We start from the raw sequence: 12,465 nt of genomic DNA, 5'->3' as shown, positions 1-12,465 counted from the left end.
GTATTAGCTAAATACATAATAAGTGAAGGAAGTTAGAGAGGAATTCTTAATAAAGAAATTCTTATTCCCTTTAGAATGTGTGGAGCTTATTTTAGAAGTTATTTGAACCATAACATGAATTTGTCTTTTAATAATTTGTGATGACCCTCTGCACTTTATTTAGTAAACACCGTGTCTTTTTCTTAAGCCTTTCTTCTTATATTTCTTGAGGACAGCTTATTCAAACAACAAACTCACAAGCTCAGCTTTGGTAGTTGTTTGCTATACTCTGCCACGCTCAAGGTAGGTTACTGCTTTTCACCTCCAGCCAGCCCATGGCAGTACGTGCTTTTGAAGGAGTATGTAGAGCAAAACAGGACCTGCTGCTTTTAGCAACTCACCCAGTGTCATGGATATGAGCTTGAGGGCTGGTCCTGGTTGCCCTGAACCTTGGCATAGGATTGCATTTTTTTTTTTTTTTCATCAGATTTGAAAGTGTAAAAGAAGGGAAATAACACTTCACAGCTGAAGTTGGTGCTCTCTTTGCTGTGGCACCCATATGGTCCAAAGGCCCTTTCACGATGCACGGCATCCCCAGCAGACACTGAGGGAGCCAAACTGAAAGGTACAGCTGTTCTTTTGGAGCAGGCACATACAGGCACTTCTGTTAGGGCCACTGCAGCTGCTTGGCAAAATCCAGATATGCAGCTTCTCTCAGTTATAGGAGAATCTCAAAACTTGCTCCAGCAAGGGTTTTACAGTACTGAGGTGAAACTGAAATGCAGTGAAACTTTGATACAAATCCTGTTCACAACAATGGAAGTAAAATTAGGCGTAGAACAAAATTATTTACACCGTTTCAGAGAGACTTTTTCTTTGCTTTTTTAAGGGTTTTCCATAGTTCTCTTATCACATTATTCTCTTTTCCCCTTGTGAGTTTAACAGTGGTTCTTGGGTGGCTGTTTTCTTTCACTGTTTTCTTTCACTGTAGTAAAAGCACACCATTTGAAAAAACTTCTATAGATGGGATTGATTGTAGTTTAATCTTGATGTGGCTGCTAAAGGATGGCCTGTTATATGGGCCAATTAGCATATATAATCAGGAAATGCACCTGATACTTTCCATAAAAGAATCAGAATAAAAAATTGTAGTTATGTTTGGTCATTGTTATGTACAAGCTGTGCACATATTGCTTTATCAACAGGAATATGGAGATTTGGTAAAGTTATGAAGAATGTATGATGTAGGGCACAAAGCATTTTCATGGTAAGTGGAAAAAACATACTGCAGCTTCCTCTCAGTATGTTCTGTCTATCCATATTTGGTACAGCCTTTGCAAAGTAATTTAAGGGCAAAAAAAGTAAATACACTATTTTTAATAGATTCAGATGACAGAGTTTTGTTTTACATATTAGTGCCATTATTCTGGAGTTGTTGTTCCAGACCTGTACAGTTATAAGTATTTTTTGCCTGTAATTGTATAGAAATTTCAAATGATGGCAGCTATGTTTGCAAGTGCCATACTTAGTATTTTTAAAGAGACATAGAAGGAAATAAAAAATATTTTAGAGGGCCCCCAGTGAATTCTCTCTGAAGTAAGTTTAAACATTCAGCAAAAAAAATCCCTATTTGCTCCACCATGGTGAAGACACACTAAAAAGTCTTTCGAAGCTTGCTGCAGTGATCTTTGTAAACAGCACAAGCTCCATCACACCTTAAAAGGAAGAATAAGTTTCTTCTGTTTTGTGGAGGACAGTAACACCACCTCAAAAAAGAGCTGCACAGAAAATCCAGTGAATGAGCGTACTCTCCACAGCTATGAGAAGCTGCCAGTACTTCTCTCCTGGCCATTGAGATTCAGGATTTAAAATGTATTTGTACTCTCAGAAGCTCTCACTCCACTCCTGTTTGTGCTGAACTTTTTAGCTTCTACACTAGCTTTTTTCCTAGCTCTGGATTCTGCTGTAGTTTTTTGAGTATCTAAAATCTACTTGACAAGGCTCCCAAATTACTAACTAGCTGTCACTAATTGTCTCCTGCTCTTGTTCTTCCCTGTGTGTTCAGCTCTCCTCAGCCTCCTGGAGCCTCGTTATTTAGCTGAGGTAGGCCGAGACATGGATTTAGGATTTAAATTGAAAGACATTTGCACTTCCAACTGATGTAATACTCACAGATGTTCAGTTGGACAGTATAATAGGCCAAAGTGCTGTAAATCTAACGGGCATCAAGCCATAAAATAAGTAATCCATTTTTTTCTTACTGGTCTTTTCAGGTTTGAATGCTGAAGGTTTGAAAGCTGATAATTTAAATTAATATATAGAGATCTGTACGTCTGACGAGATTAAATTAACTGGCTGATCTACTTTGTGAAGAAGTCCTTGGTAGCAAAATACCTTGCAGGACTGTCAAAATAATCCTCTCCCAGTTTTAACAGCTCTGTTTTAACAGAGTTACCACTCACAAACCAGCTACCATTCATGCTGCCATACTCTAGATGAGGGAGGATTGGGTTACATAATCAGTTGTAATTACTTCTCACTCCAAAGTTTTGGTACTTGCTGAATTTCTGTAAGAAAGAAAATGCATTTAATTTAGATAATGTAAATGGAAAAAGAACAGACTGGGAAAAAAAACCCCAACCATAATTGCAAGCCTGTAATTCCAGATGAGTCTTCAGCATTACAAATCACAGCTGAACGAAGTATCCAGACATCTAATTGGAAATTCAGTTCTTCCTAATAATATATTAGTCCCATTCTGCCTGTCCTCAGCACAGAAGAAGATCGGGTATTATTACTGATTACTTACGCAAGGTAGCCTGCTAACAGAAGAGGGATTAAAACATTCTCTTGATCCTGCACAGTGAAGTAATTCATTGGTACAAAAGTTGAATTCAGATACTGAGTTTATTGGATTTTCAGTTGAGGTGGTTATTTTGAAAGATAAAAAAATTGATAATGAAAAATAAAAAATAAAAAAAGGGAAAAAAGCTCTCTAATTGCCCTGTGTGTTCCAGTGGATCCTTCATCATTCAGAAATTGGATATTCTTTGATTACCAAATGGCCGTGTATTGCCAAGAAAAAAAAAAAGCATTTCTCTTTCTCTTCTTTTCTGATAGTGCCAGATACAGTTTTCCTTCTAGGTCATTTCACGGTGAAACCCAAAAGGTTTTGATTTAAATGCAGTTCTATCACAAGGACACATTAGAGGACCAGTTAAAAGACAAAGTTCTGCCAAAACTGTATTTAAAGAGTTTCCAGGCTACTCTTTGTTTTTATGAGTTGATACTTCTATGGTATTTGTTGTAACACAAACAGAATTTCCATAGTCAACACGTATGCCCTAAAGAAATGATCCCCAAATTTAGCATTATTTATAAAGTTAAATAATTATTTAGAATTTTTTATCTCTAGAAAATGAGTATGCTTTTCATGTGGATAAAGAAATTGTCCTTATTAATAGCAGAAATTAGTTCAAATTAAAGGAGTAAAACACAGATTGACAAATGTTTTTTTTTCTTTTAAAAAACATATAAATATACATATTATTAGGCAATTATGTATGTTTTTGACAGCAAGGATACAACTTCTGAGCTCCACAGTATAAGAGAGACATGGAGTGAGTCCTGTGGAGGGCTCCAAAGAAGCCTGGAGGACTGGAGCACCTCACGAGAAAATTGAGGGAGCTGGAACTGTTTGGCCTTGAGAAGATTTGACAGACAAGGGATAGTGTCTAAAGGGAGGTGTGAAGAGGGTAGAGCCCCCAGGTCTTTTCTTGGTGGTGCCAAGAAGTAGAACAGAAGGCAATGGGCAGAAACTGATGCACAGGAAATTTTGCCTGAATATGAGGAAGAACTTCCTTACTGTGCGAGTGACCGTGCCTTGGAACAGACTGCCCAGAGGAGTTGTGGAGTCCCCTTTGCTGGAGATACTCAAACGCCATCAGGACACAGTCCTGAGTAATGTGCCCTAGGGCACCCTGCCCGAGCAAGGCGCTTGGGCCAGTGATTTTCCAACCTCAGCCATTCTGTGAAGCTCTCAGACAGCAGAATGGCACTGTCTCTGTAAACTGCCAGCGAAAAACCGTTTTGACTCTTCAGTTAAGTTTAGATTTTGATCTAAATCATCACTTATAACCACTGGGGTTCTGCAGCTTGTGACAACGGGTTATCCAACCTTCCCGTTTCCTTTTGCCTGTCCCTACAGCGCTCTCTCACGATGTCCTTTCTGTTCAAAGCAGGGTGCTCCGGCTGAACCCCCAAAGCCGCGGCTCTTCCCTCGGGCGAGCTGCAGCGGCGGGGCCGCGCTAACGCTGTTGTTTGTTTGCCAGGCGAGGCGGGCGAGGCGGCGCCGCCGGGGCCGGCCCAGGCCCAGCAGCACAGCCCGGCCAGCGCAGGTAGGCCCGGGCGGCGCCCGCCGGCAGCGCCGCTCTCCCGCCAGCGAGCGCCGCTGTTGTGCCGGCAGAGAGCTCTGCTCTGCGCGTCCTGCCGAGCTCTGTGTGTCTGTGCTGGTCTCTGTGCGTGTCTGTGAGAGTGTGTGTGTGTCTGTGTGTCTGTGTCTGTGCCTGTGTCTGGTCTCTGTGTGTGTCTGTGAGAGTGTGTGTCTGTGTGTGTCTGTGTCTGGTCTCTGTGTGTGTCTGTGAGAGTGTGTGTGTGTCTGTGTCTGTGTGTCTGTGTGTCTGGTCTCTGTGTGTGTCTGTGAGAGTGTGTGTGTCCGTGTCTGTCTGTGTGTCTGTGTGTGTCTGTGTCTGTGTCTGTCTGTGTCTGTGTCTGTGTCTGGTCTCTGTGTGTGTCTGTGTCTGTGTGTCTGTGTGTGTCTGTGTGTCTGGTCTCTGTGTGTGTCTGTGAGAGTGTGTGTGTCCGTGTCTGTCTGTGTGTCTGTGTGTGTCTGTGTCTGTCTGTGTCTGTGTCTGAGTCTGGTCTCTGTGTGTGTCTGTGAGAGTGTGTGTGTGTCTGTGTCTGTGTGTGTCTCTGTGTCTGTGTCTGTGTGTCTGTCTCTGTGTCTGTGTCTGTGTGTCTGTCTGTGTGTCTGTCTGTGCGTGTGTGTCTGTGTGTGTGTGTCTGTGTGTGTCTGTGTCTGTGTCTGTGTGTGTGCGTGTCTGTTTCTGTGTCTTTATGTCTGTGTCTGTCTGTGTCTCTGCGCCTGTCTGTGTGTGTGTGTGTCAGTGTCTCTGTCTGCCTGCATGTCTGCATATATGTATGTATGTCTGCGTGTGTGGCTGTTTGTGTCTCTGTGTGTCCGTGTGTCTGTCTGTATGTCTCTGTGTGTCTGTGTCTCTTCACAGGCATCCACTGTGCGTCAGCATCTGTCTGTGCTACAAACCTCTGTGCTCTTGCACTCTGTAGCCCATTTGCCACTCTGTCATGGGGGCCAGTTCCACCATCATTGTCCCTTTTAGCTGCATTACTTCCCTCCTGTTATATTTGGGGCAGGGATTCTGGGCCGTACATCTGCTGTGGTGCACTTGACTAACAGGGAGCTTACCTGCCTTGGCTGAAATAAAAAGTACATGGATTTTTGTGATGAGGTGGTTTGAATGAATTTTGAAAGTGCTGGAAGCCTTTGTTCCCATTTCACTGCAGGAGAAAAAGGGAAACTAATTTATCTGAAAAGTTTTATAAAACTCATCTCATTCTTTTTGCAAATTTTAATACTTAACATCCTTACTATGGCAAATACAGATAGATGAGCAGATCTGAATGGTTTTGAATTATATATAGTGCCATACTTCTGATCTTCTTGGTATCTTTTTCCTTGCTCTTCTTGTAACTATGAAAGCTATTCTTTTCCTCTGTAGGGACCAAACAGAATGAGCCATCAGTTTTGTATGTCTTTTTTGCATGTTCCTCTGATTTTTCATGTGTTTTAGCAGGGACCATCAGTGTTCCTGGTTATATCCCCCATAACTTAACTCAAACTTAGTAAGACCTGAGCTCACTTTCCTTTTATTGTAAGTCTTCTCCTCCTTGCCATCACCTTTTACTTTATTATATGGCCTAATTTGTGATCACATTAAATTTAAATTATCATTCTTTGCAAGACATCAGAGGTCTCCATGATACCAACAGGTTGGTCCCTTTTTCCACTGCCTCATCTGTGTGTTTTCCAAATGGTTTTGAGGCAGAGCATTTCTCACCCTGGGGTCAGTCCCAGCATCATTAGCAACAGGCAAGTAGTGAGCCACTTAGAAGCCAGCCCATGGAGATAACGTTGCTCCTTTTTGCCTCAGAAATTGATGTATTTTTAGTGTGTGAAATCCTGTGCATCATTACTGTGAACTATTTATTCATTTCAGAATGCATATACATACATATATATATATTTATGTATGTATGTATGTATATATTTGAAACATCCTACACGGTAATGTATTTTGACTTCTGCATACGTCAGGGATCCTTCCATATTTGTTCTGTGTGCTTCATAAGCATGTATTTGATTTCCATATTTATGGGGTTTCTTCAGCCTGTTTTATATAGATTTTAGGACATTCTGGTATATGCTTAGATGGTCAGAGATTAGATTTCTCCAATGTTTTTTAAGGAGCTATAATGTATTTATCTGATGTTGACAGAATGAGCAGATGAAAATTAGAGTTTTGATTCAGTGGTGTTCTCAGGTTGCTGATTGAGCTGCTAAAGGAGAAGGGCAGGAGTTTAGTTATTAACTGTATTTTATTGCAATCTTTATGCATTTTGATTCTACATGAAGGGTAAGACTTCTTTTTTCTTTTTCCTCTTTTTTTTTTTTTTTTGAGGAATAATGCAAAATTAGAAACTCTGTCCCATTACCTTCTTGTCAAGAGAGAGCAGAATGTACCACACTGCACATTAAGAAAGATGTAAAATCATTAAGACACAGAACAGTGAAGGTACAAATGGCATTTTTGTCATTGTCCTGAGATTGCAAAATCTGTGTGTTGGTACTGCAGTGTTGTTTCCAAAGTTATGTGAGGGTTTTTAATGCCTCAGTGCACAGTGCACACATGATGCATCTGAAGGACTTCAGAAGCAACGTGGTGACTCAGTTAAATGTTGTTGCAGCAGCTTCCTTAAGAGTTGGACTCAGTGATCTTTGTGGGTCCCTTCCAAGTCAGAATATTCTGTGATTCATTACATTTCTGTGTTGGGAAAATCATAGATGTCTTTTTTCTTTTCTCTTTTTTTTTTTTTTTTTTTTTTTTTTTTTTTTTTTGACATTAGGGAAAAAACATATGATTGGTGTGACCTGTCTTTCAGCTTTCATATTTGCAGTTGTAAAAACAATGACTCCTCTGGAAATTAAAAAATACTATCACAATCCAAGGTTCCTGCTTTATGAGTTGCAGCACACTGTAATTATAAGTGCTGTTCTTTCTGTCTTAATTCTCAATTATATCCCCAGATAATCCATGTCACCCCACTGTTCACAGGGTTGTTGGATGCAGAATAAAAACAAAATAGTGTTTCCTAATAATAATTTCCCCAGATTTGCTTGTTCCTGCAGAAGGATCAGGTGCATCCTAACCTTTCTTCTTACTTGGGTATTAAACATACAGATACAGATACAGTATTTTTATCACTTCTTGTTTACTGTATCTCTGTCTTAGTTTACCAAGATCTTGTATTGCTATTATTTTTTATTTTCATTATATAATTTAAGTCTATAAGAACCAAACTGTTCAAAGCTCTTTGTGTTACTTGAGCAAATTCCTTTTTAGGACACTTGTATTATTCTGTCCACAAAATCTTGTTTGGTTATGCAGGTAGTTGCATATTCTGTTCCTCTGAACTGTGATCCATCTTTTGAAGTGTAGCTGTTTGCAGTGGCCATGAGACACTTCTTTGTCTTTTCATTTTCTTACTATATTTTTGATATTTTTTCCTTAGAGCTGTAAGACAATATTTAAAAAAAAATCTTCATACATCATTTTTTTCCATTGTTTTACCAAGCTGTATTATTTCATCTGTGTGGGTTCCTCAAATATATTTAAAGCGTTCTTCCCTCAATATTATCTGTGAATTTTTATCACATAATCTGCTTATTTGCAGGTGAATTGTGTTAAATTCAGGCCATACAGTGAAGCATATGTGAAAAATATACATCACTCATTGTTTAACTTTTTTTGTTTGTTTTTTTCATCTTCACCCTATAGGGAATATATCTTCTTGTTACTAGGATGGTAAAGAGAGACTGTTTAATCTGATATATACTTAATAAATATTTTTCTGTTGCACTTTACTCTGGCAACCAAATACTTTTTTTTTTTTTTTTACGTTTAGCATTTATATTAGCTTCTCTTGCTTAGCTGTGTGAATTGCTTTTATAAATGCTTTATTTGCTAAAATATGTGATTCCATCTGTTCCAAAACTATTTTTAAGTGTACCTACTTCAAAAGCACACTTCCATTTGCCACTATGAAATGCATAAAAAGTCTTTTTTCTTACATAAAGGCAACTGTAAGGATAACAATGTTGCCAAGTGACATGATTTTATCCTAAAATTAGAAATTTTATAAAAATTTCCTGCAACTGAATTATTTCTGCTGTTTGCCATGCAGTGTTTTTTTCCTTTTTCATCTCCAGAATTATTTACAGTGCACATGATTAATGCATATCCCATTTTTCTATAAAATGGGAAGGCAAAAGTTAAGTGAGATCTACAAGAGCCTCGGTCTCATGCACTTGTAAGGAAGCTCCTCAGATAGATGGTAGGTAGTAAGTGCCTGGAGGAGGACTGTGAAGAAACAGAAAAATCCAGTTGAATGAAGTTGGTGGGAAGTAAAAAATATGTAAAGACATAAGTTAGAATAAGAAGTTGCTGAAGAGGCCGTGTGGAGGGATCTGAAGAAGAGATGGAGGCAGACAGGAAGGTCCACAGAAACAGGGTATAAAATGTAGGAGGGTTATGGGGGAGGTGAGCAGAATAAAGCAGCAGAGAATGAAGGACGAGATGGGAAGCAATTTATATGAGTTTTCTTCTAGAAAATGTTCAGCATATTAAACCCAGATCCTTTCTTGGGTTTTGTCATTTAAGGTCTGTTTATTCACATGTAATGTTTTTTTCCTTGCTAGTTCAGTCGCTTTGCATTTAACAGTCTCCTTGCAAAAAGTATATTTCAAATAAATCTATATTTATTCCCTTAAGAAAATGTGAATGATTTAATTGCAGAGGATCATACTTAATGCTATAGATGGTAACATGAAAGCAAACCAAAAGCAGAAGAAAGGAAAAAGGGAAACACAAATCCTCTCATCAGAATAGCCACCAAACAAGAGATAGGGAGAATTCTTGAGCATTAGCTTTCTGTGCTATTTAACTTTTTTCCAGAATGGAAAACTCTGCAGTTTCATGGAGTCATTCGAGCTTGACTTCATCATACACATGATAAAAATATTTCTTTAAACTAGCATCTGTCCTAAGGCAACATTTTTTGTAATGAAAGTTGATGAAAACTGACATACTGGAGTTTTTTTCCTCCTGGAACAAATGAAAACAAAATTTTGATTTAAATATTTGAAAACACTTTGTAAGCCTCAACTAGAAGAAAACTAACCCTATCAGAGGCTGCCTGATTGCCTCATGCATACCCTGCCATGGTGAACCAGCCCAGGCTTCTCCCCAGCTGTCATCACTATGATAGTGGACAATGCTGGAATCATTTCAAAAGCTCCATGAAATGACAAGAGGTAACTATTAAGTAGACTTCATCAAAGTAGCTGTTAGGTGGTGATGGACTTAAAATTTGAAGCATGAGAGCTTATGTTTATTTCCAAACTTAACTTTTTTTCTTGCTTAAAGTCTCAATATTGTGATCTAGATCTTCAGTGTCCAACCCACTTTTGGAATCTGAAGTTCTCGTTAGCATTCTTTGCCAAGTTTTATAGTTGGAAAAAACTATTTCCATTGTAGTGTTGATGATACCAGATTTTTTTTATTATTATTGTTTTTATGAGGTGGTACTTTGATCATTTTGCCACACAGGGCATGAAGTTCCTCATGAGGTGATATTTATTTATATATGTATGTATGTATGTGCATATATACACACACATCATTTAGCATATGTATAGATACAGGTGTGTAATACATAGTGTATATTTGTGTATATATCTATATATACACAAAGATTTTGTGTTCTTCTCTCATACAGAAATTAAGTTCCATGTGAGAACAGTCCTTCAGTCTCTCAGTGCATGCTGACACACTTCAACATTTCATTCTGTGTTGGGCTATCTGTGACTCAGTCATTGTCAGTTGAGACAAGGAAGTATTTGTGGGGAAAAGGAAATGCCCATTGATTAAATGTTTTGGGTTTTTTTGTATTTGCTTTACAGGCCAAAGTTCAAAAAACATCAGTTCATCTCCAAGCATAGAGAGCTTGTCTGGAGGACGTGAATTTACAGGATCTCCACCTTTGTCTGCCTCAAAAAAGGATTCCTTTTTCAGCACCATCTCCCGCTCGCGTTCCCAAAGCAAAACTATGAGCAGAAAAGAGTCGGTGGGTTCTTTTAATTTATGAACTATTTTAATATCACACTGCATTAACTTACTCGTTGAGACACTCATTTCTTCCATACATTGAGCACTTGCACTTGGAAATGTTTCCCTAAGCACGCATTAATGGCCAAAGCAGAAATAAGCTATTTCAACTTTTTATGTTGAGTGACGTCTCCATTATGGCTTCCATCCCATAATGGCTTCCATCCCATTATCCTGCCTGAAATGAAACTGTGCAAGTGCCTGTTGCCTCTGAGAAAGACAAGAGAAGTCCTGTAAGATTTTTTGCTTTCTTAGACTTTTGCTGTAGTCCTGAAGTTAATAAACAGTTCAGTGGGAAGCTTGAATGCTCAGCAGATCCAAACATGTCCATCTGTTGTCCCTGAAATTCCTTAATACATCAAAGATTTCCCAGTGTCTGTAGCATCTGTAGTCTGCAGTCACAGTTCTATTTCTTGTGCAGCTCTGACCTTCCATTTGGTCACAAGAAGCTAGTATTTAAACAGATTGTTCTCATCCAAGAAAATCAGCTCTTATCATGGGTATGTTCCAAAGAAATTCTCATCCTATCCAAGATATTTTAGGAGCACTACTTTGATAAACCAGGTATGCCATGGAACATGAGGATTTTTGTTTATTCTCTATACACATTTTCCTTTTTCACTCTGTTGACTATAAAAGAGTTACATAGTAGATGTAATAAGTTATGTATTTTGTAAGGTGAAGGCACAGTGGTTTTCTCCGTTCTTTCTTCAGAAATGTAGGCTCATATAAATGCCTATTGATTCCAATATATAGGAATTGTAATGCCAGATTTCTGTTACAGCATTCTTCAGGTGTTCGGAGCTAATATTGCACAGAAGTTTCATCTGAACTTCTCAGTGCTTTTTTACTCTAAACAGCAGAATCTTTATTAATAGTCACATCATGTTTTCAGTTTGATATTCAAAACGTTCTAATGAAATGCACAACTTCGTGCAACTTTGTTCAGTTTTTGTTCACTGAATGAGAGTGTTTAATTCTTGTTCCAAATGTTTTACTGTTGTCTAAAGAAAAGCTGTGTTTTGTGGTTAGTCAACAAGAAGCTATAATTTTGGTTTGTGACCATTTAAAACATGTTGAATTTCATTTAAAGCTAAAACAACAATTTAATTTCTTTCTGCTTGTCCTCATGAGTTGAAGAAAAATAAATACAGCAGTATTGAACTTTTCTTTTTATGTGGCTTAACAAGATCTAAATACAGCTTTCATTTTCAACTTTTATCCAGACCAGAACTTGGGGGTTTTGAACCAGTAGAGTTGAAGAATAATTCCTCCTTAGTCATCTAATAGGAGACAGGAGAATTTACCATTATATATTCATACTCAATTAAAGTCTATTTATTAGTAACATGTTTTTTTCAGGTAAATAATGTCCCAAATTTGGGGTATTATATAATTCTTTAAACAGTGGTACATAATTTATATTTTAGCATTTTATGATTAAACAGCTAGAAAAGGTTTCAGGTTATCAAAATCCATTTCCTTGGGTTCAGTTTTTGACTCACCCTTAATATAGGCAAACAGAATTTGGCAGATCCAAGAAGAAAAGGTTTGTTTAAATCTATTTTCTGTTGCACAAGAGAATGTTGGTTTTTGTTTTCCTTTAAATTTCATGGTACTTCATTTTCCGCATAGAGTAGAAGACCCCAAAGAGTTTCTCCTGAGGTCCCAAAGTAGTTGCATCAGTAGTCTTGAGTTGAACAATTGCTTCATTTACAGCTGTTTTCAGGAAGCAGAAGGCTTGAAAATATAATGGATCCACATTTTTTTATTTATCAAACTGAACTGGTTTACATTTTTAATCTTATAATTATACAGATTATGTCATTAAGTATTAGGGAAATTACCTTTGTTGGAGCGTTGCCATGCATCAATCTCTTTATAAAAAGATGGTTTTTAAAACATTGGTTCTTGGTGTGGCAGATGAAAGATAATCCATTTTGTTTTCAACCTTGTATCTCTA

The 12,465-nt window shown here is 38.0% G+C and overlaps 1 protein-coding gene across 8 annotated transcripts in view; it reads left to right on the top strand.

Annotated features, from left to right (window-relative positions):
• Positions 1-12,465, top strand: part of TBC1D5 (TBC1 domain family member 5) — a 316,832-nt gene that overhangs the window by 264,386 nt on the left and 39,981 nt on the right. For 6 of the 8 annotated variants that reach the window (XM_058039586.1, XM_058039166.1, XM_058039256.1 and 3 more), the window contains 2 exons: positions 4,311-4,376; positions 10,298-10,461. In XM_058039586.1, the coding sequence (XP_057895569.1) occupies positions 4,311-4,376; positions 10,298-10,461 (230 nt within the window). The remainder of the gene's footprint in view (positions 1-4,310; positions 4,377-10,297; positions 10,462-12,465) is intronic. The other 2 variants (XM_058039756.1, XM_058039673.1) reach the window with 1 other exon arrangement.

Source organism: Melospiza georgiana, chromosome 1 (assembly GCF_028018845.1).
Source record: "Melospiza georgiana isolate bMelGeo1 chromosome 1, bMelGeo1.pri, whole genome shotgun sequence".
In the NCBI taxonomy this organism is placed as follows: Eukaryota; Metazoa; Chordata; class Aves; order Passeriformes; family Passerellidae; genus Melospiza; species Melospiza georgiana.
The sequence above is the reverse complement of the archived record's forward strand: the minus strand, read 5'-3'. Positions and strand labels throughout refer to the sequence as shown.